The 26,196-nt window shown below is 44.8% G+C and overlaps 1 protein-coding gene across 1 annotated transcript; it reads right to left on the bottom strand.

Moving 5' to 3' along the window:
* Positions 1–15,787: 15,787 nt before the first annotated feature.
* On the bottom strand, positions 15,788–26,196 carry LOC311246471 (vitelline membrane outer layer protein 1 homolog; the record flags this gene model as incomplete). The annotated part of the gene is made up of 4 exons (XM_084336625.1): positions 15,788–15,796; positions 16,578–16,887; positions 25,113–25,225; positions 25,984–26,196. 4 exons carry the CDS (start codon positions 26,194–26,196, stop codon positions 15,788–15,790), a joined length of 645 nt encoding a protein of 214 aa, XP_084192751.1.

Raw genomic sequence — 26,196 nt, 5'->3', positions numbered from 1 at the left:
CAGATGATCTGACTGTGGGGGGTAAGTGCGCAGCGACCAGGAAGGGATTGGGAATTGGCATACGACTAACATTGGGATGGGAGAAAAATCGATGGAAAATGGAGGGGGGAAAAGATCAATAAAAAAATATATATATATGCAACAGGAGAAAACTGGGGAATAAACAATCCTATCCTAACAGGGCCTAAGTGGGGGATGTGTGTGTGTGCCAGCAGGGAACATGTGAATGAGGTGTGTAATACAGCATAACCTGTGTGTGTGGATGCGTGTGTCTAACATGTAAAACTAATGTGGTGTAAAATGTAAATGTGTCAGGCTGTTGTTCGTTTGCGTGTACTAACCAGTCCGATAACAGAGGGTGGGGAAATGTCCGAGTACAAAGTCCATTTGTGCGTCCCGAGACGCCAGTTGGAGAGCGTGTGCGCGAAGGAAGCGAAACGGTGTTAATCCGAGCACGGGGGTATCCTTGAAGGAGAGAGGAGAAGACAACGCCGGTTAGGGGGGGAAGCAAAGTAATAAAACCGGGTTAGTCCAAGACACGAGGAATACTAATGCAAAGATTTGTAAATTGGCTTCTTGGTAAAACTAACCACAAGTGATCAGTACGAACAAGCACTGGCGGGCTGGGCTCTTTATGCTGCCGGTGCTTCTCCCTCCACGTGCGTCCCCACGTGCGCCCCAGCTGCTCCCAATCGCGTCCGATTAGACTCAATGAGTTGGGACGAGGTGGGAGTCACAACAGAAACATTATAAACTATATCATTTTGCCTCAAAATGCCCTTCATACCTCAACGTTTCACATAAAAAGCCATGTTAGCACCTCATGATAATAACCCTATGGTGTTCATGGCAAAGAATATATTTACAGTTGAGCCAACACAGGCAATCTATAAGTCATGAGCCGTGAACCCATGGGGAAGGAAGGTCATTAAAGGCAGGGCTTTGCCACCAAAACCACATCATCCTCCATTCTTTCCATAATGGAGGCCATTAATAGCTCTTAGATTAGACTTGGGATGAGGGTGAACCACAAAGCTGGTCAGAAGTCCCAGGATGTGTTAGCCTCTAAGGTTGGGCCGTCGGGTCTCACCACCGGGACCCGTGGGGTAATTGTGGAAAAAATGCTGAGGGCAGCACATAGTGCATGTTGAAGGTCCCCGTGTTTTAAAATGTTCTCTGTAAAGCATGCAATAATGATGTTAGGCGGAGGTTGATTCAACACGACCATTATGCGCTCACCTAGAGGGCTATTAAGGTGCATTAATTTGAGTCACAAGATGCCAAACCAGGTGTCGTTTTGGCGGATTGATCTGCAATTCATTGCACTCTCATGAATCCTGTCCTGGTAAGTTATTTTATCTGTTGAAATCAGCAGCCACTTCTAGTATAACACTGCCATCTAGTGGCTATCCCACTCAGCATAACTTGCTACAGTATGTTGGCCTACAGCATGTACTGTATGATGTATGTATGTACTGTGTACAGTATGACTATAACTACTATGAGGACTATACAGTGTAGACTCAGTGTTTTCCTGGGAAGTAAGTGAAATTACTCCATTATTGTACATCATAAAACAGCACCCTAACTAATATTTCCATATCCATTCTCCAAGCATGCCAACAAGTGCACTTAGTAGTGAGTAAACTCAAGTAAGTATTCTTTGAACTTAAGATATGGGGTCCATTATTAACATAACAGAGAGGCACACGCCATAGCTGTGAATTTAAGAACTTAATTGCAGGCTTGACTCACGTTATCTTCTGAAAAGCAATACTGCAACGTTTGATAAAGTCTCCCAGCCCCCTTCCCCTCCTACAGACACACAGTATTTGCAGATTAACCACTCACCGATTAATTAACACAATTACCTCAGTGTGTGCCAATTGCTGCCTTATCAACCTCCGTCAGGCCCTAAACTGTAAATTAATTAATACCCTTCCTCTCTAGTAATTCCTTAATTACCTTGGTTCCAGGAGGACAAAATGCCTGTCAGCGGGATCCATTTTGTGCTCATGTTTATTATGACTTTGCTGTGAGCTTATTGGTTCCTTTAGATGGGGTAGGAAGACATGCTGCACTCTTGCTGATAAAGGGTGAAGAGAGTTGCTGGGATGAACTACAGTAATAGGCCATAAGGTGAAGCCTGAGAAGTGGCTAGAAAACGATTCTCGTTCCCACCTCGGGGGACTACTCAATTTTCTCTCTGGGTGAAAGGTCTATTGGTGTAGATTTAGGAATAAAAAGTTCTCCATTTAGAATCTACCCGGTTTTGTGCAATCATAATTTTAAAGTCAGGACTAGATCTTTCCTCGCAAACGGATACTTGGTCACTGCATAGTTTTATTTGACGTATCGAGTTCTGTCACGTATGTTGCGCTCGACCAATAGAGAGGTGTAGTCTGACGTGACGTCACTGGTTGTTCCACCCGTATAGGGATTCATCATTGTGAAAATGGATTATCGGCTATTGTAACATTTCTGCCGCATGGAAATTGACAAGCTTCCATTTTTGCACAAAATGAGTTCCCTTCACTAACATTATTGTTTAAGCATTTTTTGTTGAAATAAAGGTAGTTTTAAGGTTTTTAATTAGTTGTAAAAATAAAAATAAAAAACTACACTTACCAGTACTACTACTACTTCCGTAGGCAGCCTATTGTTCAGTGCTGTCGCCTAATCCACGTCACGGCCAGCTGATACAAAGCTACTTAGCTAGATAACGTTAACGTTACCTCGCTAAACGTGCTAGACGTTAGCAAACGTCTAGTGTCATGAACCATTTTACATCGGGGCATGTAGAGGAGTTTCGGGAACGAGTAAAATGTGTAACCTGTGGTTACACTCTGGGGCAAAGCACTGCACGCATCATGCCGGCTAGCAAGCTACTAACGTTACGTAAAAATGATTTACATTAGTATTTACAGTGATTTAATATGCAGCGAAATAACGTTATACGATTTAAATTATAAATACAAATATGTGGTTGTGGCTTTTTAAAATAGTGGTTAGCTTTAGAGATAAATGGTCATGATCACCGGAGCACTAGTGTTGGGTGAAACAGATACTAGCCACAGATTCAGGGTCAGTTATTTTCCCATTGTACGAATTGTTAAGCTTATGGAATGTAAGGGAAAGCTGATCCTAGGTCTGCGACTAAAGCCAGGAGTCTACGCTGTGGTGACGTCAGTCAGCAGCGGCAAAGTGAGTGTAGTTCCTCAGTGAACGAAAACATAAACGTTGTTATTTTGCTACCTTTACGATTAATTGAGAATATTTTCATGTTGAGCTATAGATTGTGGATGAATACGCACAGAAAGGTACACCATGCAAATGTCCATGCTTTATTTGTTTTAAACGAGACGATTTAGAAATGGGCAATGGGGAAATACATTGCGTTGGTGGTGGAACACGAAAACATTTAAATGACGTAACCACTACACCTCCCTATAGCAGCTCTCTTTGTACAGACCACAATAAATTTGTGTAAACAGTAACGTGACATTAGCATGTCATCCACGGAGTACATCTCGACGAAAATGGACAAAAAACACATTATAACACATACGTTTCTAAACAATGTTATATGCATATACGCTACTTGCTATAGGCAAGCCATTAGATACAGCTGAGAAACGGACCACAACGTACGTGTTATTAACCATACATTTAAATTGATTGATTGATTGATTGATTGAAGATTTGCAGAATGGGTACAATACGGCTCAATACACACAATTGTTAAAGGAAAACTCCAACATTTTGGGAAATTAGCTTATTTGCCATCTACCCTGGAGTTAGACAAGAAGATACATACCTTTTTTCTTCTCTGTGCATGCAGTAGGAGTAGGAAGACACGCACTGTTAGCCTAGCTTAGCGTCAGTCACTGGAAGTAGGTTCCTCCATTAGCCTAGTTCCCAACGTCTTCCTACTCCTACTGAATGCACAGAGAAGAAAACGGTATGCATCTTCTTGTCTAACTCCAGGGTTCCCAAAATGTTGGAGTGTTAAGATACATACCTTTTTCTTCTCTGTGCATGCAGTAGGAGTAGGAAGATGTGCACCGTTAGCCTAGCTTAGCATTAGTCACTGGAAGTAGGTTCCTCCATTAGCCTAGTTCCCAACGTCTTCCTACTCCTACTGCATGTACAGAGAAGAAAAAGGTATGTATCTTCTTGTCTAACTCCAGGGTAGATGGCAAATAAGCTAATTTCCCAAAATGTTGGAGTTTTCCTTTAAGGGGATGCAGACCAGAGAAAGACTTTCTTCTTGTTTACATCAGGGTCCCCCATTTTCAATTCATTATGACATTTATGACATACACGACATACAGATAAACAGTACTGTTACATCCAGACATTTATGATATACAATTATACAGTACTGTTTAAGAGACAGAGATCATAAAAGAAAATATATACATTCGAGGGGGAAGAAACTGTACATTGGAGGGGGTTAGGTGGGTGGGTGGGTACTGTATTTGTAGATCTGGTATGTCATAAATGTCTAGATGTAGCAGTACTGTCTATCTGTATGTCATGTATGTCATTATATTATGATGAATTGAAAATAGGGGACCCTGATGTAAACAAGACAAAAGTCTTTCTTTGGTCTGCATCCCCTTAACAATTGTGTGTATTGAGCTGTACTGTATTGTACCCATTCTGCAATCTGTTCATAACATTTTCAATCAATCAATCAAACCCAGGTGTAATGATAGTTTTTATCAGCGAGCCAGGTGCAGATTCTGCCGAGTTCAGAGCTGAGGGCATTTTAAACCTGTAACTTGTCCCTGTCAGAGACCAGCAGGGCTGAGTCGTCCACGAACAGGAACAAGTTGCAGTCACAAGCTGATGACATGTCATTTGCATAAATTAGGAACAGTAACGGTCCTAGTATGCTTCCTTGTGGAACACCACAGCTCAGTGGGAGGGGGGGATAGTGTACAGTGTACCTCCACCATCTGTTCTCTCCCCTCCAGGTAGGATTGCATCCAGCTCACTGGTGAACTATCAAAACCAATTGCTTTTAGCTTGTCAATCAGAATGGAGTGACAAGCAAGATACGTGACAGAAGAACTCGATACGTCAAATAAAACTATGCAGTGACCAAGTATCCGTCCGCAAGGAAAGATCTAGTCCCGACTTTAAAATTATGATTGCGCAAAACCGGGTAGATTCTAAATGGAGAACTTTTTATTTCTAAATCTACACCAATATATCTTTCACCCAGAGTGAAAATTGTGTAGTCCGCCGAGGTGGGAACGGGATGAAACGATACAGCCTTCACCTTATGGCCTATAAAGGGACACTTCCCGCGCGAGCAGCGAGGTCCTGCAGTGCCGTGTTCAATCGTTTTCTATGTGGAGCAGGAGACGTGTGGAGCAGGAGACGCGTGGTACACGCTGGAAGCGGCACGGCGAGTTGGGAGGCGGTTGGTGACGGTTGGTGCGGCACGATCGCCGGACTTCATTAGCATAAAGTGAACTTGATTTAAACTTTTTGCAAACACATCTGGCCGAAGCGGCGCGCCTGGCTCAGGAAATTCAATAAACCGTTGAACTAGGCCAGGGGTCAGCAACCTTTACTATCAAAAGAGCCACTTTTCCCCCCTCCCACTAAATAAAATGCTCAACCTATTTACCCTTAAAATGAAGATAACACAGTGTATAACGTTTTATATATCCCCAAGCATACCCCACATTTAGCATAAAACGCCTGACAATTGCATACCCAAAGTAATTTGCGATTTATTATACTTTATACTTATAGCACACAGTTTGTTGCATTAATGGAATTATAAAGCAGCAAAAAGAAAATGTTTGACTTTTTATTGCTGTTTTTACCTGTTATAACAAAGGAAAACCTCAAACTCTTATGAAGAGGAGAACAAATACTGGCTGTGTAGACCTATTTTTAAATAAAACACAGAAGAGGAGACAAAACACTGGTGTCTGTAGACCGACTTTGAAATAAAACCCTGAACTATTCAGGTATATTTGAGTCCTTCCCTTATTTGTGGAACATTTATAAAATAAAAAGTAGTCCACTTTGAAAAAAGACTACCATGTGTAGACCTACTTTGAAATAAAACACAGAAAAGGAGAAAAAACACTGGCATCTGTAGACCTACTTTGAAATAAAACCCTGAACTATGCAGCTCTATTTGAGTCCGTCCCTTATTTGTGGAAAATCTATAAAATAAAAAGTAAATTTTTCGTTGTTCGCAAATTTCGCACCACATATCAGGCATACAGGTAAGCCTGCATCGTTAGTCGTGAAAGCAAATTAATCTGTCCACGCTGAATTAAACCCTCTATTTTCCTCAGACTTTCCTTTTTTTGGATTTATCCATGGTTAGCTTACTGGGGGGTCGGAAACTCAAGATTAGCCACTTGCAGACGGCAGGGAGAGGTGCGGGGTGTGACATACTGTATATTTTAGTTGATGAAATATTTTTGTTGACTAAATATTTTAGTTGATGAAATATTTTTTCATTTCAGTGTCACAGTATGACATCGATCTCCAAAACAAGAAAAAAAAAAAAAAAAAAAAAAAGGGTAAAATATATATATAATATATTATTTTATTTTTTGGGGCCAGGGAGCCGCATGCGGCTCAGGAGCCGCAGGTTGCCGACCCCTGAACTAGGCGTTGCAGATCAAATATGAATGCATGTCGTATTTCTCAATTTTTTTCTCATAGTTCATAAAATTGTGTCAGAAACATATTTTAGTGAACCGTTTAGATGGAAAAAGAGAACGTTTATGCGCAAGCCGTCATGTTTTTCTTGTTTGATAAATGTCCATCTTCCGTGCCGTTTCCATCATGTTCAACATAAATGTCACAAGGCCTATTCGAAAATAAACTTGTTGTTGACCCTGAAATTAATATTTGATTATTCATCAATATTCGTTTTTTCCTTCACAAACAGGGAATTGTAAAAAAAATTATAATAACGACTTGATGCTCTGACAATTATGACAATCCAGATCGATGTTTTATTACAGTAGGTGTTGAACTTGTAGGTTCTGAGCTCTGACTGGACCAGAGCGTGCTCATTGGTCACATGGTCAGGCATGTGTCATTGGAACAGAGAGTGCTCATTGGTCACTGGTCAAGCATGTGTCATTGGAACAGAGCGTGCTCATTGGTCACTGGCCAGGCAAGTGTCGTTGGAACAGCATGCTCATTGGTCACGGTCAGACATGTGTTGTTGATGATCATGCCAATGACATGTCTCAGCTGATCACTGTAAATGAAAACATAATGTAACATGTATTAATTAATACATAGCAAACACGGTTATAGAGATGTAATTTCACTGTAAAGACATTATATTCACAAGCACCCAGAACCCCTTTCTGTACCCTTAAAGGAACACCCCAACATTTGGGGACCGTCTTCTCCAGAGAGAGACAATTAAGATAGATACCAGTTTCCTCTCTGTGCGTTCAGTATGCTATCTGGCTGCATGTTAGCCTAGCTTAGCACAATGAATGGAAGCGGACATGGCCGGTTAGCCTTCGGGAGAGGTGTTAGTTGGACAATGCCTAGGCTAACCAGCCATGTCCACTTCCATTCATTGTGCTAAGCTAGGCTGACGTGCAGCCAGATAGCTTTCTACTGAACGCACAGAGAGAAAACTGGTATCTATCTTCTTGTCTCTCTCTGGAGAAGACGATAAGCTAATTTCCCAAAATGTTGGCGTGTGATATAAAAAAAAATTAACTTTACAACCAACAAAATTTAGGTTAGAGTGTGCACTCCCTGTCTACCTTTTTATTTTAATTTTGATTAGATTAGATTAGATTAGATTAGATTAGATCAAATGTATTGTCATTGCACAAGTACAAGTACAGAGTACAACTAAATTAAGTTGGCATCTGACCAGAGTGCAAAGTAGCAGTAAAGTAGTAGCAGTAGTAGCATATGTGAATATGTGGAAACTATGGTAATAAACCATGCTAGCCACTGCCAGTCATTTATTTAATAACAGTAGGTATGGATATATATACACAGATATAGATAAATGTAAACAGAGTAGTGTGTGTGTGTGTGTGTGTGTGTGTGTGTGTGTGTGTGTGTGTGTGTGTGTGTGTGTGTGTGTGTGTGTGTGTGTGTGTGTGTACGTGTGTACGTGTGTGCGTACGTGTGTGTGTGTGTGTGTGTGTGTGTATGTGTGTGTGTGTGTGTGTGTGTGTGTGTGTGTGTGTGTGTGTGTGTGTGTGTCCACTCCAAGTAGGTATAAAGACAGGCTGTCCATGGAGTGCAGTCAACTTTGTACTCGCTATCAACTCATGGTTAAAATGGCTTTGTAGTTGCGCTCCCCCTAATGTAATTTCCCCTAACCCCGTCCAGGGGTATGCAGACGATGTAATAATAGCCTCCAGACAGGAGGCTGTCATAAACACCATGCTCTCCAGAACCGACTCCTTCCTAGAGTGGTCTGGATTAGAGGTCAAATATGCAAAATGTGCTGTATTCTATGAGAGGCGGAGCGGGGGAAACCGCTGGTACCGAGCAAAATCAGATATAATTCCAACATTTAGAGTTGATAACAAGCCACTGAGAGTCTATGCACGTCATGAAACATATACCTATCTGGGTCATAAATTTAATGTGGCAGGTGAATGGGAACAACAAGTGAGTGAAATTATCTCTGATTACTCAACCAGATTAGATTTAATTGATTCATCGCCCCTGCCACTCATCATGAAGCTTGAAGCAGTCAGACAAATAGCCCTGGTCAAAGTTCAGCACCTATTCTCAAATGTACATATTCCTCGCAAATTTCTCTGTGAGATGAACAATAAAACCGTACAGATGGTGAGACAATGGACTGGACTGAACACTCACTCAACACGGGACATCATATTCCATACCATGCGGAGGGGCGGCCTGGGTGTTCCCAACTTTGAATGGACGTACATTGCCACGAGACTCAGTCATCTTCTCAACATGCTGAACAGTGACGACCAGCACGTCAGAGCAGAGCCAGAGCCTCTCTGTTCTTAGACCTGCAGAGACGCAAGGTCCCCCTGGCGTGTGGGTCGGATCCAAACTTCCTGGGTTACAAGAAGAAAGCTAGTGGAAAGCTGGACAGCCGCGCCCCCGGATTCGGGGTGTGGTCTGACTGGCCAGACCTGAATGACCTATGCGGCTGGTCCAACGTGACCCTGGAGTGGGTGGGGCCGGACTCAGACGCTGTTAACGTTTCTGAGGAGATCATCTCTGACCCTACCATCTCTGTGAAGGCCACCATTGACATCTGTGGAACGTGGCATGAACTGCCACTTACCAATGCCCGTGGCCATCTCATGTCGGCACAACAACAACGCCAACGTCAACACTGGACTGAGCTTAAACTGCAAGGGAAGCTTGCTTGTCTCCCTGCCGCTGACCACTCTGTCTCGCACGCAGTTTTTAAAAATGTAGCTATTGATGAGAGCATCATCATTTTTACTTTAAAAGCTAGGCTACAGGTTTTACCATCAATGCTCAACCTTTCCATCTGGTTCCCTGGCAGTCATAGCCCACAGTGCATACAAGTATTACACCATGGTCACGAACAGACAACAGAAACCATGTCTCACATACTCAATGGCTGTCATGCATACAAAGGGCTCTACATTTGTAGGCATGATAGGATCGTGAACCTGATTGCAGACAGTGTCAGTTCCACACTCGGGTCACCTGCAACATATAAGCTGTATAAACACACCAGTGTGAAGCCATTATGCTCAATCTGTGTAGGGACAATTCACTGTTCTCTGACATTTCAGCAAACACCCCGATGTTGTTATTGTTAATGAGAATAACAGAGAGGTTCTCATCCTAGAAGTTGGTTGCACGTTTGACTACAGTCTAGAGCAGGGGTCAGCAACCTTTTTGACATGGAGTGCCTGTTTGAAATATAGTTGTAACTAGTGTGCCTCAACAATATTCCATGCATCGTAATTTTTTTTCTCATAATCAGGTCTTTTTAATGATAATTTTTACATTATTACATCATTATTGTTATTGTTATTATTAACAATATTATTATGATGGTTGTATCAACCCTAAATCTGAGTTGGGGGGGGGGGGAATGCAATGCAGACAAACAGCTGCATACAGTGCGACCATTTCACTCACATTTGCCCATTCATTTTTGGACACATCACACACCATCGGTGTGTGTACTGTACGTGTGCTGTCATAGCTCCACCTACAGGCCTAATGGAGAACACCAGGAGAACACCAGGATGTGAATGGAGGGTGAATGTGAGGTATATCGTGTAAATAAGTTTTGATTGATCGCAAGACTACACTGTAAAAAAAAAATTATTAGTTACCAGAACTTAAAAATATTGAGTTCAGTTACTGTGCATTAAGGTTTTCAGTTTTCAATCCATAATAAGTTAACAGAAAAATAAGTACACAACCACATTATTTCAACCTAATAAAACTATGTTTATTGTCATTGTTTTAAGAACACAAGTTGACTTGGTAATACTCACATTTTGAGTAAAAAAATGGCTTTTAACATGTGCAATGTTCAATGAAATAGAAAAATAAATAATACAATTTGTTGATTAATCCCACTGGTCACAATGGTGACCGTAATAATGTTTTTGTTATAAGGCTCTGCAAATGTTACTGAATGATGTAGCAATGTATTTCCAGCTAAATTGAAATAATAAACAAATAAAGGGTCTCAATTAAATATGTGGAAGTAAAAAGAACCTGTGGGAGGATTTCAACAAGATAAATGCGACAACAGTGCAAAATAGTTCACTATAATATTTCAAAGCAAAAAAAAAAAAAAAAAAAAAAAAAAAATTTAGTGCTGCCCCCTGTGCCTATGCAAATGCCCCCGCGTGCCTATGCAGGCACGCATGCCTAGGGTTGCCTACCCCTGGTCTAGAGGAAGCATTTACAACCAAAATGTTAAAATATCAACTGTTAGACCATACCATATCACAACTCGGCTACAACTGTAAACTTTTAGTCTTCATATTTGGAAGCCTGGGTCATGTCCATAAATTGGGTGTTAGAGGCCTTCAGTTGGCCGGTCTTCCGAAGAGAAGAGCCAAACAATTAGCTAAATATTGCTCAGTGTCAGCAATTATTGGCAGCCGGGCAATTTGGAGAAGACGCTGCTATCTGTACCCATGAGCTGTGTGTTGATTGTCAGGTTCATCATCCGTGTGAGTCTTTGATTGCCACTGTGGAACGATTGTATCGGAATAATCCCACAATGTACAAGTGCACTGTTAATATTTGTGTCCTTTAAACCTTGTCTTTATGTGGACATAAATAAAATATTCTAAATGTGTGTGTGTGTGTGTGTGTGTGTGTGTGTGTGTGTGTGTGTGTGTGTGTGTGTGTGTGTGTATGTGTGTGTGTGTGTGTGTGTGTGTGTGTGTGTGTGTGTGTGTGTGTGTGTGTGTGTGTGTGTGTGTGTGTGTGTGTGTGTGTGTGTGTGTGTGTGAGACTGTGTGTGTGTGTGTGAGACTGTGTATGTGTGTGGAAGAAAAACTGATATTCATCCCCCCTCCAGAGAGGTTAGAGGTGCAGCACTTGAACCTCTCACCCTCCCCTCTTAGCACTGTTTTATGACCTGTCTCAGAAGCTGTGTCTGCCTAGTACATGTACCGGTACGTGTTTACATGGATTTGTGTGTGTGAGTGTATGTGCACATGATGTGTGTGTGTAGATTTAGACATTTATTTACAGTGTGTACAGTGTTATTGTGCTATCATAGTGTTATATGTGTAGCAACCTGAAAAATGACTATTCAGATGTGCTGACTTGCCTTTTATCTCCCCTTCGTGCACCAAGACATTCTAATTAGTTTCCATTAATATTCCCTCGAACAATGACGCAGGCTCCTCTTTGTTCTACTCGCTGGAACATGGATTATGAACAGTATCGCTGGACCATATTCACTCACATATTCACTCACCCACTAGCCCTGTGTGGCTAGTGGGCGACCAGCAGGGGGCGGTGGCAGGCAGAGAGCATACCAGAGAGCCGGCGGAGCAAGTAAATGGGGACGGAAGAGGGAAGGAGAGCCTCTTCTGCTTGGGATGTTGCTGTGAACGGTCGCAGCTGCGACGGGAGGTGCTTTGGAATAGCCCCGTTAAAGAACCCCCAGAGAGCCCCGCCGGAGCGAGCGATGGGTTATCATAGGAGTATCCGTGATAGTGCGTGAGTCAGGGAGTCTGGAGCTAACGAGACTAACGTCTAACGTTATCGGTAGGGGTGCACCGATCTGAAAATTGGCCACCGATACCGATACCGATTGTTCAACTAACACAATCGGCCGATACCGATACCGATACCGATACTTGTGGCAAAAAATAAGTATTTGTAATTCTTTTTAATGTTTTTTTTTTATATATTTATTTTTTTATTTTTTTTATTTTCTTAATGAAACTACTGTATATTTGTATGTGTATGTTTGTATTTGTAGGCCTCTTTACTTACTTAAAAAAAGGAAACATCAAGAAATATGTTTATGGTATCACTGTCCCTCTCCCAGTATCGTCTGGCGGCCTGCAGAGGGATACTATTTTCTCAACCAGAGCTTTCAACCAATGCAATGGAACCATTCTGGCGGCCTGCAGCGGGATACTATTCTCTCAACCAGAGCTTTCAACCAATGCAATGGAACCATTTTGATTGACAGTCGATTCTGCCAATTACGCCACACCGCTAGCACCCACCTCCTGCTGTTCTTACCACCAATCGGCAAGCGTTTATTCATTTTCTACTTCGGGGCATGCCGCCATTGATCTGCTCGCGAGAATGCGAGTCAAACTCAGAACCACAACAAGCTAATACGTTAGCTGCCCGGCAGTGCCCGCCGACCAGCGCGCTCCACAGGATGGCCAAACGAGACACAATGATTTTACTGCAACAAATGTTATAATAAAACAAAGCCTTTCTATACATTTGTCTGGTTGAAAACTTTATTAACAGATTGCAGAATGGGTAGTTGGGTACGGAATGGAACCGAGCTATGAACGGCTTGCTTGCTATCTTCGGGTAAATACTATGCTGATGTAATTGAACGTGTAACTAACTATATAACGTTAATGCCACAAAACGAATGTTTGTGTCATTTTAACAGCAGATACTTTCTTAAATGCCATCCTCCCGACAGAGCGGTGTTGATGGGGAGCTCTGATGGGTTCGCTTGGTTGTGTTATTAGCATTGAACAGCTAACCGAAAGCTAGCGTTAACTAATGTTAAAGGTTTAGCCATAACGTTACGTTGGCTAAAGTTGGGGCTATTCATAATCCAGCAATAATGGCTGCAGACCTGCAAGCAAAGTACAGCAAGTCCACATTTTCACCAGTAACGTTAGTCTTCTGCCTCCCGGTAGCTCATGCATTGCTAGCTCATGTTAGCGTCGTCACTGAGCGACCACCTCGCGTACACAATTAATGACATGTTGCGGACAGCCATATCGGTGACAATGTTTCGCTTTTAGTGCCAAATGATAAGAGTCTGAAGCGGAGTCTCAAAAGAGAATGTTGAATATTTAGTAGTAACTTTGATGCAGTAGCGTGTGTGTGGGGGTAGTTGGGTACGGAATGAGCAACGGAATGGAACTGAGCTATGAACGGACTCGGAGTAATGCCTTGCTGCTATGGGTAATAATAATATGTTGATGTTATTGTCCGTGTAACACTAACTATATAACGTTAATGCCACAAAACGAATGCCTTGTTAATCATAAGTAGTAACTTTGATGCAGTAGCTTGTGTGTGTGTGTGTGGGGGACAGCGGGCGTTGTGCAGGTAGGTCGCGAGTGAACTTTTTTTTTTTGCCTTTTGACGCTACACAAATTGATGGTTATTTATCGGCGACTGCTATCGGCACATTTGAGCTTATCGGCCGATAGGCCGATAGCAGTCAACAAGGCACTTATCGGCCGATACCGATACCCGACCGATATATCGGTGCACCCCTGGTTATCGGGTTATAGTAGTTACTGTGTGCGGTATAGTAGTATGCTTTTAACCGTTCCGTCTGACTACCGGGCGCGCGGCGCTGAAGAGACCGGTGGTATAGCCAGCCACGTTGCACCACAGTATAATCGTGTAACAGGTGGGCTGTTTGGGACCCAGAGTGTAGCTGCAGTGTTAGTGAGGGCGAGCTTAGATACGCGCGTGGACCAAACCAGTTGCCTACAACCAGTCTGCTCCGGCTGCCTACAACCAGTCTGCTCCGGCTGCCTACAACCAGATCTACACCTGGCTGCCTGCAACACACGGGAGTTCGTCCCGACCAACAGAGGTCGCCATCACCCAGCACACGCTCTCAGCTCAACACTGCCTCTCTGCTCCAGCTCCGCCTGCTAGTACCCTCGCCGAGAGCGTTCAACGCCATCTTGCCTTCCGGACGACGGTGAGGCCGCCATGTTGGTTGAGTACAATTGAGCATCTACGCTCCGGAGCTATTACACAGTACACAGTGTGGTGCGGCCCGCGGGCGAAGCTAACGTTGCTAACCACAGTTCCAGGGGTATCCCATTAACAATACATGCCGGCATTAGCATAGGGCTTTTGTAAGGTATTTGTGGGCCCACCTTTTGATTTCTTTTCATTTTCTTTGAGTGTGATAACGGGTTTGTTCTTTAATAATATTTTCCCATCTAGTTAACCCTTTCCCTGTGGGGAAGTTACAGACCGGGTGCATTATAAATAAAGCCTAGAGAGGTATTATTCCTGCCGTATAATTAAAGCCTTTTGGAGGTATTATACAGGGTGAAGACCCAGACGTGGGCGATGAGTCAAACACATTGAAGTATATTATCCCTGATATTAACCCAGAGGTGGGTGTATAATATACATGTTTATGAGGTATGGAGTTACCAACAGAACTATAGTGGGACTTCAGTCCATTTGGTCACTAGTATTAAATCATTGTAACTGACCAGTATAAATAACATTAAAGAATTAGATGGGAGCTCTGTGTGCGTGTCTATCCATGAGCCGTTTAACAACTCTTTTGGTGTGGGTAACGTTAACATAATTAACCCCTTCCTATTCCACCTTTCCCTTTTCATTGTAATTCATTTACAATTCAGTCACTAGGTGTGGGAGGGTTTAAGGAACAATTGGGGGAAGTGGGAGCGTGTTGGGGAGTACTGCTAACCGCCCTGCTGCAGGGGAGGAAGACCAGAGTACCAGACCAGGTTGGTAAATCCCGGGCCCCATCCACTCACACTACCAGCCTCCAGTCGACGCTCCAGGCCCAAAGACGAGGGTGCAGTCAGACGGAGCTCTACTGTGTCCAGCTACCTTGTGACTGCCAGCAACCGTTCCCACGAAGCAGGGATAATCCACCCTGCTACATATGGATAGACTATAGATTGGATATAGTGGTATAATGAAGGTAGATATGAGTACAGTTGTAGGCAGTAGATATGTATCTGGTTTGAGTATAGGCAACAGTGATCAGAGTTCATACGTTATAGGTTGAGTATAGGCAGTGATCAGAGTTCATACATTATAGGTTGAGTATAGGCAACAGAGTTCAGAGTTCATACAGTATAGGTTGAGTATAGGCAACAGAGCCTTGTGTATAGGCAACAAAATACAGTATGGAGAGAGAGTGTGTGTGAGAAAGAGATAGAGGAGAGAGAGAGAGAGAGAGAGAGAGAGAGAGAGAGAGAGAGAGAGAGAGAGAGAGAGAGAGAGAGAGAGAGAGAGAGAGAGAGAGATTTTCCACATTACTGCCACTTGGTGGAAAACGTGATGGCGATCAGTAACCTCGTTACAGAATAAGTCAGAGCCTCTAGGTGGCGGTATACACAATCAATCACCCCTACACATGTTGCACCTCTAGGTGGCGGTATACACAATCAATCACCCCTACATTGCCAGGCATGTCAGTCACTCCAACCCTCTGGTCTCCAATAGGGTCCAGCTGCAGACTCGGAGCCTCGGTCCAGATTGGAACTTCCGCCCTGCCACAGGATTATTACTCCTGTGACAGGGCAATGCGCTGATTGGCGGAAAGTACGGAAGTATCTCGAAGTACGTCTGACGTATCTCGAATTACGTCTGACGTTTCTCTACGTTAGCGAACGTTAAACGTTGTATTCATAAAATAATATAAATTCAGCAGCATGGGGAGGGCCGGGGGGAGGGGAGGTACAGGTAGTAGAAGACATAGAGGTACAGGTCACATAATTATAGTACAGTGGAGAAGTAAAAATAGAATAAAAAGGCAGTGTAAACAATATACAATATTATTAACTCTAATAATAACACGCCTCGCTGTTAGTACTGTTTCTCATTCCTGTACTGTTGTTTATACTCTGCTCCTGTGTTGTAACCCAACCCCCTCCAATGTACAGTAAGAGGTACAGTATGAATACAACGTTTAACGTTCGCTAACGTAGAGAAACGTCAGACGTAATTCGAGATACGTCAGACGTACTTCGAGATACTTCCGTACTTTCCGCCAATCAGCGCATTGCCCTGTCACAGGAGTAATAATCCTGTGGCAGGGCGGAAGTTCCAATCTGGACCGAGGCTCCGAGGCTGCAGCTCGACCCTACTCCTGGTCTCACCTGCTTTGGCGCAACGGTGGAGCAGCAATGGAAGAGCACGTCGTTTAGGGTCGAGTCATCCAGCCCAGACTGGAACTCCTCCATCTTGGTCTTGATGCCGCAGATTCCCCCGTGGCATTCTTGGCTCCAGTGGCCGTAATCCCCCCAGTCGCTGCCGTGTCCCTCCAGCGTGGGGTTGCTGCTGCAGCGGAACCTGATGTTATTGGCGGACGTGTCATCCCGAAACAGGCCCTGTTCAGGCTCCACGCGCAGCTGGAAGGACGTGAGCACACCCTTGGGGCAATACTGAGGCTCGGTCCAGTCGCCGTAGCTGGGAGAGGCGAGCGGCGTGACGGGAATGAAGAGACCATTTACATTAACTGGATGTACGCTCTGCAGTAAACAGCCATCACAGATCTAGAGTGTTTGGTCAGTAACATTGGTCTGCAGTAAACAAACAGCCAACAGGGGAAAACATCTGGCATCCCGTTCTCACTTTATCCAATCAGAAGAGAGAACTCCACACAGCAAAAATGGTCTGACAAAAATAAGAAATAAAAACAAATATGTGCTTGAAACAAGTAAAATACTCTGCAAGATTTCTTGAAATAAGTTAAAAAAATATATATATCTAGGGTTCTCTCTCCTGATTGGATAAAGTGGGAAGGGATACCAGAACATGTATTTTCTGTTTACTGCAAAGTGGAGGGACAGGGAGACCCATGTTACTGACCAGACACTCTAGATCTCTAATATCTAATATATCAGTGATGGCAGTCGGAATGTAGAGCTATTTAACAGAAACAAAAAAATACCACTTATAGCACCTTTAATATACTTTTGAAATAACAGTGTCATAGCACATTCATAAGACATAGTTGCTGGTGTGCTGCTTAGGGAGGTGGGTACATGATACCATGACTCTGCTTTCTAAGCGTGTTTTCATGATAATTAGGCTGATAGGTGGGAATACATTAAGTGGCCAGAGAAACAGATGGGCAGACTCTACACTTGCTATAACTACTACCCTGAACTACACTGCTGACTTGTGGATGAATGTGTTATGACACTGTTATGTTATTTCACAAGCATAATACATGAATTCAGGACAGACTTCAGAGAGCGACCGGGTCCAAAGTGGAATTCCAGAGCATGCGGATATAAGGAAATAAACTTGTATAAAAGACTGTTTGGAGACTACTCTGAGAGCACCGGATGAGCCATTCCTTTCTGTGTGGGTTGGTTGGAGTGTGAAACGTCTCCCTTCATAATGCAAGAATATATCAGTAGTGAATGTGTTATAAGGTGGGGCGACGGTGGCTCAGGAGGTAGAGTGGCCGTCTGGTAGTCAGAAGGTTCCAGATTCGATTCCCACTCCTCTCGGGCAGTGTGTCGATTTGTCCTTGAGCTAGACACTTAACCCCTAACTGATGAGCAGGTTGGCACCTTGCATGGTTGCCTCTGCCATTGGTGTGTGAATGTACGAGTGAATGGGTGAATGTGAGGAACAAAATTGTAAAACGCTTGAGATAAAATCGCTATATAAATGCACCATTTACCATTTATGAACAAAAATAAGAGAAATGTCAGGAAATTACAGGGTTAGTGATTTATGGACTGGAGATTTGAAAAAAGAAAATGTTTCAACAACCTTATAGGTTTCAACATCCTAACCACATTTTGACAGATGAAGACTTTGTATCTCCAACTTCTGGGATTTTCATATTCTTACTTGAATTGAAAGTTTACACGACTCTCTATCTTATTTATTTTGATCCACTTTTTCTCCCATTTTTCTATATATTTTCTCCCATCCCAATTTCGTATCATCCAATTCAACCCTCCCCTGTCACGAACGCTGTTTCTTGCCTCCCACAAGCCGGCTGCAATGTGGACTAAGTCATACATAGCACAAGTCCCCTCCGGTACTTGAGGTAACAGCAGTCGCATCTTTTCACCTGCGCAGCGCGATCTCTCAGTGGCGAGGAGTAACGCGTGGGAGGCTCACGCTGCCCCCGACACTTCCTGATTCTACTGCGCAGGCGCACCAACCGACCTGTAGGAGTCGCTGTCCACAACGCCCGATCCCCACCCATCAGTTTCCCACCCCCTAATACGGCCAATGTGTATTAGTATGAACGACCAGCTAAACTGAAAGCAATGTGGAGCGCTGGGCTCGAACAGGCGAGCCCAGCGTCTCCGCATTCGTGGCGAGCGCCTTGCCCACTACGCCACGTAGCCGCCCACGACTCTCTATCTTATAAGCATGTTTTACATTAGTGCCCAAAGAACCCCACTGAAAACCCAACATGTGACCAGGCAGAAAAAGTATGTTGCCTGCCCCTCTTGTGTTACATCGAGAAATACATGCCTGTCAGTCTGAACATGATGATCTTTCTTCATTCCTGAAAACGTCTGCCCTTTTTGGAGATACAAGGTTTTCACCCAACAGCCAACACCCATCGATTTGCAATGCCTTTCTGTCTCCCATGGGGAAAAAGCATGGGGGACAAACTACTGCTGCCTGCTGCTTTACTACTTGATAACAGTGTGTCACTAATGCAACGTCTGTGTCTGTCAACATGGTATTTCCATTTAGCAGTATAACATGTTCTATATCATACTGGCTGCCGCTCAGCATCATCTGCACTAATCTCACTTCGTGCACATGCACTGAATAAAAATCCACAATGTACCTTTACATACCAACATCCGTCTGGCCACACCCCTATCCGCTACCTTCATAAGCAGGTGTGTGGTCACCTACTCGCCTCCTTCTTCACTTTCACCACAAGGAAGTGCCTGTTGTATACATCACTTGACGAGGTTGTTAAGCTGAAGAAAGTTGAGAGGAAAACAAGAAGACGGGAAGATACGTTGACATTATATCTTTATTTTCTCTCACTATTTTCGAGAAAATACGGCGATATTTTCTTCGTCACTGGAGTGTCTGGAACATGATGATCATTCTGACCTCCACCGGCTTTTTCGTATTAGGGGCTCGCGCCGCTGATATACTCCCCAACTGCAGTCCTCCTTGCTGCGGCTGGATAGGTATTGAACCTCCGGTTATACAGCTGGACTGAAGCCGGTTTGCTTCCGTGCTGGGTGAGTACTGTTTTGCTTGCGAGCGCTAGTTGTCTGTTAAACGCTATGGAGGTTAGCTGACAATTTTTATGAAGGCCGGCCCCGGATTGGGGTCCTCTGCTCGGCTTCTTAAGCGGCGGACGGAGGATCTTGGTCTGACACCCATGATGGTCAACCTAGTGGGCCACGACCGAGACCTGGTTGAACCCGGGATTCTCTGGACGAGTGGATGCTTCTCTGTCCCGTGCAGGCTCCATCTTTCACATGAATGTGGAAGTACACCCTAAAGCACGAGGAAAAGTGGGCATGGATCTTCGTTATCGGGAGTTCCATGCTCAAGTCGGCTGCAGCCCATACGGGAATTGTGCCGGCTCCGCTGTATGTCTGGTAAATCACAGTTGAAAACTGTGTTTGACATTTCTTTTTCTCTTCCCTCTTAGGATGGGGAGGGACTCAGGCGGCGGCCTGTCTGAAGTGTGGCTTATTATGTCGTTGTGTACAGTTCAGGTGATAGCTGCTTAGCTGGCGTGCTAGTTTGTGGCCTACTGTGTTAGCCAGTCAGCTGTTAGCTGCGGCGCTAGCTTGTTGTGTTTACTAGGCTAGTAAACGTTAGCTTGTTGCTATCAGTCGGACGGCTGTTAGCTTAATGCTACACTGTTGAACGTTACTGTGACTATAACATGCCTTAAACACTCTGACTACGACGTCATCTTTGACAGAGGATGTTAGTCGACCCTACACCCGGGTGCCAGTGCCAGCGAGGACTTTGTCAACATGGAGAACGGCGGCTGGGTGGCGTAGCGGACATTACCCTCGTCACCAACGCAGGAGATGCTGGGTTCGACTCGGTGTCCCGTTGACCAGTGTTGCAGTCCTCTCGGCCTGCGCTCAGGGTGAAGGTAGGAGTCCTGACCGGACTTTAAACACTTCTTCTTTTCTTCCCTTCTAAATGTTTTGTAATAACGATGTTTCCAAAACATCAGCAAATGTGTTGCTGCAATACATTGAGGATACGACGCGTGTTGTGTGTGAATTGTCTTGTCACTGGTATAGCTTCTCTCTCCATAGTAAATCGCAGTTGTTTTTTTACATGTGTAAAAATGAACTGGTTAGTTGTGATGGGAACATGTGTGTTCATGTAATGTTTGTAATGTGGGTGAACTCACAACTAAGAGGGTTAGTTAACCTGTGAAGCTATGCTTAGTGACATGTGATTGAGGAATTAATCTTTTTCTCAGCCTGTGATGACAATGAACAGCATGTTCACATATTAACAGGAGTACCTGTTCAAACCTGGTCGTATCAAGGGTAAAGTAGGAGGGGTGACCCCCCCCGGTTTCCCTGGGGCTTCCCCCCTCCTCTCAGACATGTTGTTTACAATATATTGTGTCACTGTGTTTGTGGGGATACGATGTAACCCTCAGCTTAAAGTTGCTGGGGTTGTGCTTCCGCTTGAGAAACTATTTTTTCCTAAAGAAAAGGTTGTTTGGTCACTTATCATGTGTGCTTAGCAAGGTCTGTGGCCAATACATAATCGAGGACTTGTGTCTTCTCTCGTTATGAAAAACGGCGTTCCTCTGTAGTAAGAGTGTACTTTTGCCATTTTTTGTTGTGATGAAGGGTTGTGTGTGTCGTTGTGATCTACAACTGGGTTAGGTTTGCCCCACAGAAGCACATGTGTAAGTCTGGACCGGGGCTCTTAAAGGGGCCCTCTCTGTTCTGTGTTTTTTCCTCAGTAAAACTCAGATAGCAGGTTAGCACATGAGCTATGTGAAGCTGTTAGATGCTTCATGTAGCATGTGTTGTGGCTGATGGTTGTTAACACAGCAGGAGATGATATTTCCAATTTCAACAGGCAATTTGTTTAATGAAAGAAAGTTTTAACAGCAGAGCTATGGATCGAGCAGACGGTCACCACAGCTTGAACAAAAACACTCTAACTCCTCAACCCCTGTGCTTGTCAGATAAATCCCTTCTCAGCCCTGCCCCCCCATGACAGATATGATGACGTGACATATTATATCCGATATGACATGACGTACATTAAGATGACACATAGATTTAACATCGAAGAGAGATAAAGACATTAAGATGACACATAGATTTAACATCGAAGAGAGATAAAAACATTAAGAACATCGAAGAGAGATAAAGACATTAAGAAGAACATAGATTTAACATCGAAGAGAGATGTGATTGAGTGAGATGTGTGTGTGTATATGTGTGTGTGTGAAAGAGAGAGTCAAGATTAAAATGAGTGTGTGTGTATGTGACTGAGTGAGATGTGTGTGTGTGAAAGAGAAATGAGTGTGTGTGTATGTGACTGAGTGAGATGTGTGTGTGTGAAAGAGAGAACAAGATGTCACAAGATTAAAAGGACAAGATGTGATGTACAAGATTAAAAGCACAAGATGTGATGTACTGAAATGTCTATCTGTCTATCTTAAAGTTGTTTTAAGAACATCAGCCGGACCGTCGCCCTAGTGTCTTTCAGTACTGCTAGTTGACCTATATTAAACTAGTTCACTCCATATACACATTTTCCACAACACATGCTATGACTGGGTCATGCTCTACTTTGTCATTACATCGTATCAGGGGTGAGGGGTCGTAAAGGGGTGAACTGGTAATCCTTTCCTCCCCTTTTCTGATTGGTCAGGGGTTGAAACCCCCTGTCCTTCAGGGTTCCTGTCACGTTGCTGTTCGGCACATTACAGGGTAGGGGGGGGGGGGGGGGGGTTTCCTGGTCCCACGGCCTGAAAAATTGGGAGTGTGCACCGCGGAAATTCCCCCGCCATAGAGTACGTCACTGAGCGCGTCTCTATTGGTAAGACTTCCGTGAGTTGTTCAGGTTCCATGTTATGGATCTGTTTCAGGGAGTTTCAGAGCTCCTCCTCACGAAGCTCCTCCTCAGGGAGAAGTGCCTTCTGTGAGTTCGGACTCTCCTTCCCAGTGAGGGAGCCTCCTCAGAGTTTCAGAGCCTCCTCCTCAGATTGTCAAGGTGAGTAGAACTTCAAAAAGGAGTTCTGCTCTATTGTGTGTGTATTCGATTCAATTCGATTATTGAGTGTGTATTGGTTCAGTGCCTCCTCCTCGGAGAGCCCTAACCCAAGTGTTACATAGCTCAATGTTGCAATATTTCTTTTCAATCTATACAGCTCGCGTGGGAAGTCTCTCTGGGGATTCCCGTCTCCTCCCTGTGGCGAGGGTGGCGGGATGTAAAAATGAAAAAGAAATTACCCTCAGCCGCGTCACATGGGATTCATGTCAGTCTGTGTTTCTTTCTTTTTTAAATAAAAAGAGGAAAGAACATGAAGCACGACGGCTCCTTGTCGTTCTCCCAGGCGACTTGGAGGAACAATGTCTGGTGTCTTGTTAGTTAGACTATCCATTGATGTGTTTGGGTCTCGACGCGTACATAGTGCTGGCTCGGGGTGTTTCTGATAAGAATCACGCATGAGGCTGGTACGCCTTGGTTGCTCGTTATTAAAACGGCGTTTTTATAGGGCAACTGGGATGGAGGTTCTCTCTTCTGAGCGCCTGTTACTAGGTCTCGACAAATTCTCGTTCATATCTGGGGGATGTTAACGGAATAGATCAAAACATAGGTAGAGGGGTCTCACGCCCTTGGGGTGGGCCACTGAGCGCGGTACGAATGGGACCGTCTGGGTGGCGCCCTCTTTTCATGTTTTAGATCGACATGCGTACCTACCCCCTCTCTTGGAGTGGGGATGTCGGCGTGGTTAGGGCACGGGACTGGTTCTGGTCACGCTGGTCCAGGTCAGTTAACCCGTTGTCCGCCGGGGACGCAGATCTGCTGTTCTGGTACCCTGAGGGACTTGTGCTTTTTTCGGGGGAAAAAATGCCGGGTCGGCCCGGGTGTCACAGGGTTGGGCGTTATGGAGACCCTTTGTTGGGTACATGTTGTACCTGCACTATCATGAAGGGGCTGGTTCTCCATTCTTTTCGCTCCTCTCTCACACATGGCGAAGAGGGGGCTGTTGGGGTGGTCTTTTGGACCTCCTCTGGTAGCCCTGTGTGCTTCCCGAGCCGCCGGGCCTGGTCCGAAGTTGTGTTTCGTCGACCCGTAGGCCTGGAATAACCCTTTTTTGAAAACTGAAACACTTGTACTGCGGTGTAGCCAGTGTATATCCGCAGATGTGTTTTGGAGTTTTTTCTTGAGGGGTTATAGGAACAACCACTGCATGTGGTACCAAGAGGGTGGTTGATTCCCTGGTCTGTTGGAGCAGAGTCAACTCCCGGGTTACCCGGTTGAGTGTGCCCCTGCACGTTCATGACGCCTGCCAATCGTCAGCTTTCTCTGCCTCGGCCCCTCTGGGTCGGGGTTTTTTGGTGGAGGCTTTGTCATGGTGCGCAACAATGCCAGCATACGCCCCTTCCGCCAGGGTGCTGTTTTCAGTTGACCCCTTTGGCGCCTGTCTCGTCCGCAGTGCTCCAGGCTTGGGTCAAACGCCTGCTGCCTGGTTTAAGGGATCGACCCCCTCTGGGGTCGTCTCCCCGGTGCGCTGCCTGCTTCCGCTGTAGTATAGCCTTTTGAGTGCTTCAAGTTACGGCCATGCTGACTGCCTGAGTTTGCCACGGTCAGTGTGCCAGGCGGCGTACTAGTGGGGGGAAGGGCCCGCTCTTGAATACGCTGGCGATGTGGGGGGCGGTGTCACTAAGTGACCACCTGGTGAGGTCTTGATGCTTTGGCATCATTGACCTCTCCGGGCCCCCTTTTTCCGGGGGATCCAGTCCCTTCAGTGGGTCTGGGTCTTCCTTCGCGCTCCGCTGCTACGGCCTTGCCACGGGGTTGAGTTTGCTCTTGACCCCGTGATTTTGGGGGCAGTAACAAGGTTTGTTCCTTCCGTTCGTTCCCTGGTGGCATGCGGGTTGTGCGTGTGCATAGTCGTGGGGTCAAGCCACGGTCTGCTCACCCTGTGCGTTGAGTTGCTCGAGTTTCTCTTCGCACGGTCGGATCCGTCTCCCTCCCATCCTCCAATAGGGAGGGTATCCTCCATTAGGGAGGGTCGGGGGGCTCGGTCCTCTCCGGTCTGATGGTTGTGGGGGGCCTCAGCGGGGTACATTTGTCGAGCTTCAGGCTCCCGCTCAACTCCTGTAGTGCAGATGACGCTGAGCGGCAGCCAGTATGATATAGAACGTAAGGTTATGTATATAACCAAGTTCTATGAATACTGGTGACGCTCAGCGTCGGGACGCCACTGCGGCCCTTGATCTCGCCTTGTGGTGAAAGTTTGGGAAGGAGGCGAGTAGGTGACCACACACCTGCTTATGAAGGTAGCGGATAGGGGTGTGGCGAGACGGATGTTGGTATGTAAAGGTACATTGTGGATTTTTATTCAGTGCATGTGCACGAAGTGAGGTTAGTGCAGCTGACGCTGAGCGTCACCAGTATTCATAGAACTTGGTTATATACATAACCTTACGTTATCTATCCAGGCCACTTACTATCCAATGTGAGACTGGATGGAATACAGGAAGCTCCTGTCCTCGTTCTTGGCGCAGATCAGGCGGATTCCGTTCAGGGCTGTGTCGTCCAGAACGTACTGGTCAGGTTCTACCTGAGGAAAAGATAAGGAATCTGTCTCAGCACACAGCCAACCGATCCAGCCCCTTTCAAACTCACTTTGGACACAAGATTCCTTTTAGAAATCATGTCTGCCTTTCCCTCAACAAGCTGCACCCTTGGTGCTAATACTGAGACATATTCCAATTCCAGCAACCCATAATAAGCAATTATGCAAGCAGGAGGCCTATATTGAGCCATATGTCATACATTACAAAAGCTATTGCTGGACAAGTCACAGAAGCTAATGAAACGTTTTTATTTGCTTGAATTAAAGAAATACAAAGGACATTTTGATTAAATTGAATTCAATAAAATGTGGCCACTTAAAGGATAAGTTCAGAATGTTGTAAAGTAAACCTGAACTCTATTTCTTACTTACCAACGATGTTGTCGATCGGATAGTCCTTTCTATTCATACTGTATACCTGGAGCTCTGTATAGTTAGCTAAAATGTATGTGGGCCCTGAAATAAATGCTGAAACCTACTTTGGGTGCACTGTGGAGTAGGCTTCAGTATGTGTTCCAGTGCTTGTACAGACTGGAGTGTGGCCCCATTGATTTAGCATTCTTTTTGTGGCTAATAGTCAGAGCTGCAGGTTTACAGTATGAAGAACAGCGTGGACTGTACTGAGAAAGGACTCTATCGATCGATTGACAACATCATTGGCAAGTAGGAAATAAGGCCAGAGCTCCAACATTTAAGTCACACACAAATGAAATAATTGAAATGATAAGAGATTGTATCTTTACCCTGATACTGAACCCAACAGCGAAGAAGTCGTCGGGACACATCTCTGGCCAGGTCCACTTCCCAAACAGCCCACCATTCGGCACGGTGAGGATGGAAGCGTAAGGTCTGGAGTTGAAAGCACTCTCAGCAGGCAGCAGCAAGGCCTCGGCCAAACATAGACCAGGGGCCAACACAGCCAGGACGGCTAGGACTCTGTAGAGAGGGACTGCCAT

This window comes from Notolepis coatsorum (genome assembly GCF_963971535.1).
Source record: "Notolepis coatsorum genome assembly, chromosome: 19".
Taxonomy (NCBI): Eukaryota; Metazoa; Chordata; class Actinopteri; order Aulopiformes; family Paralepididae; genus Notolepis; species Notolepis coatsorum.
The sequence above is the reverse complement of the archived record's forward strand: the minus strand, read 5'-3'. Positions and strand labels throughout refer to the sequence as shown.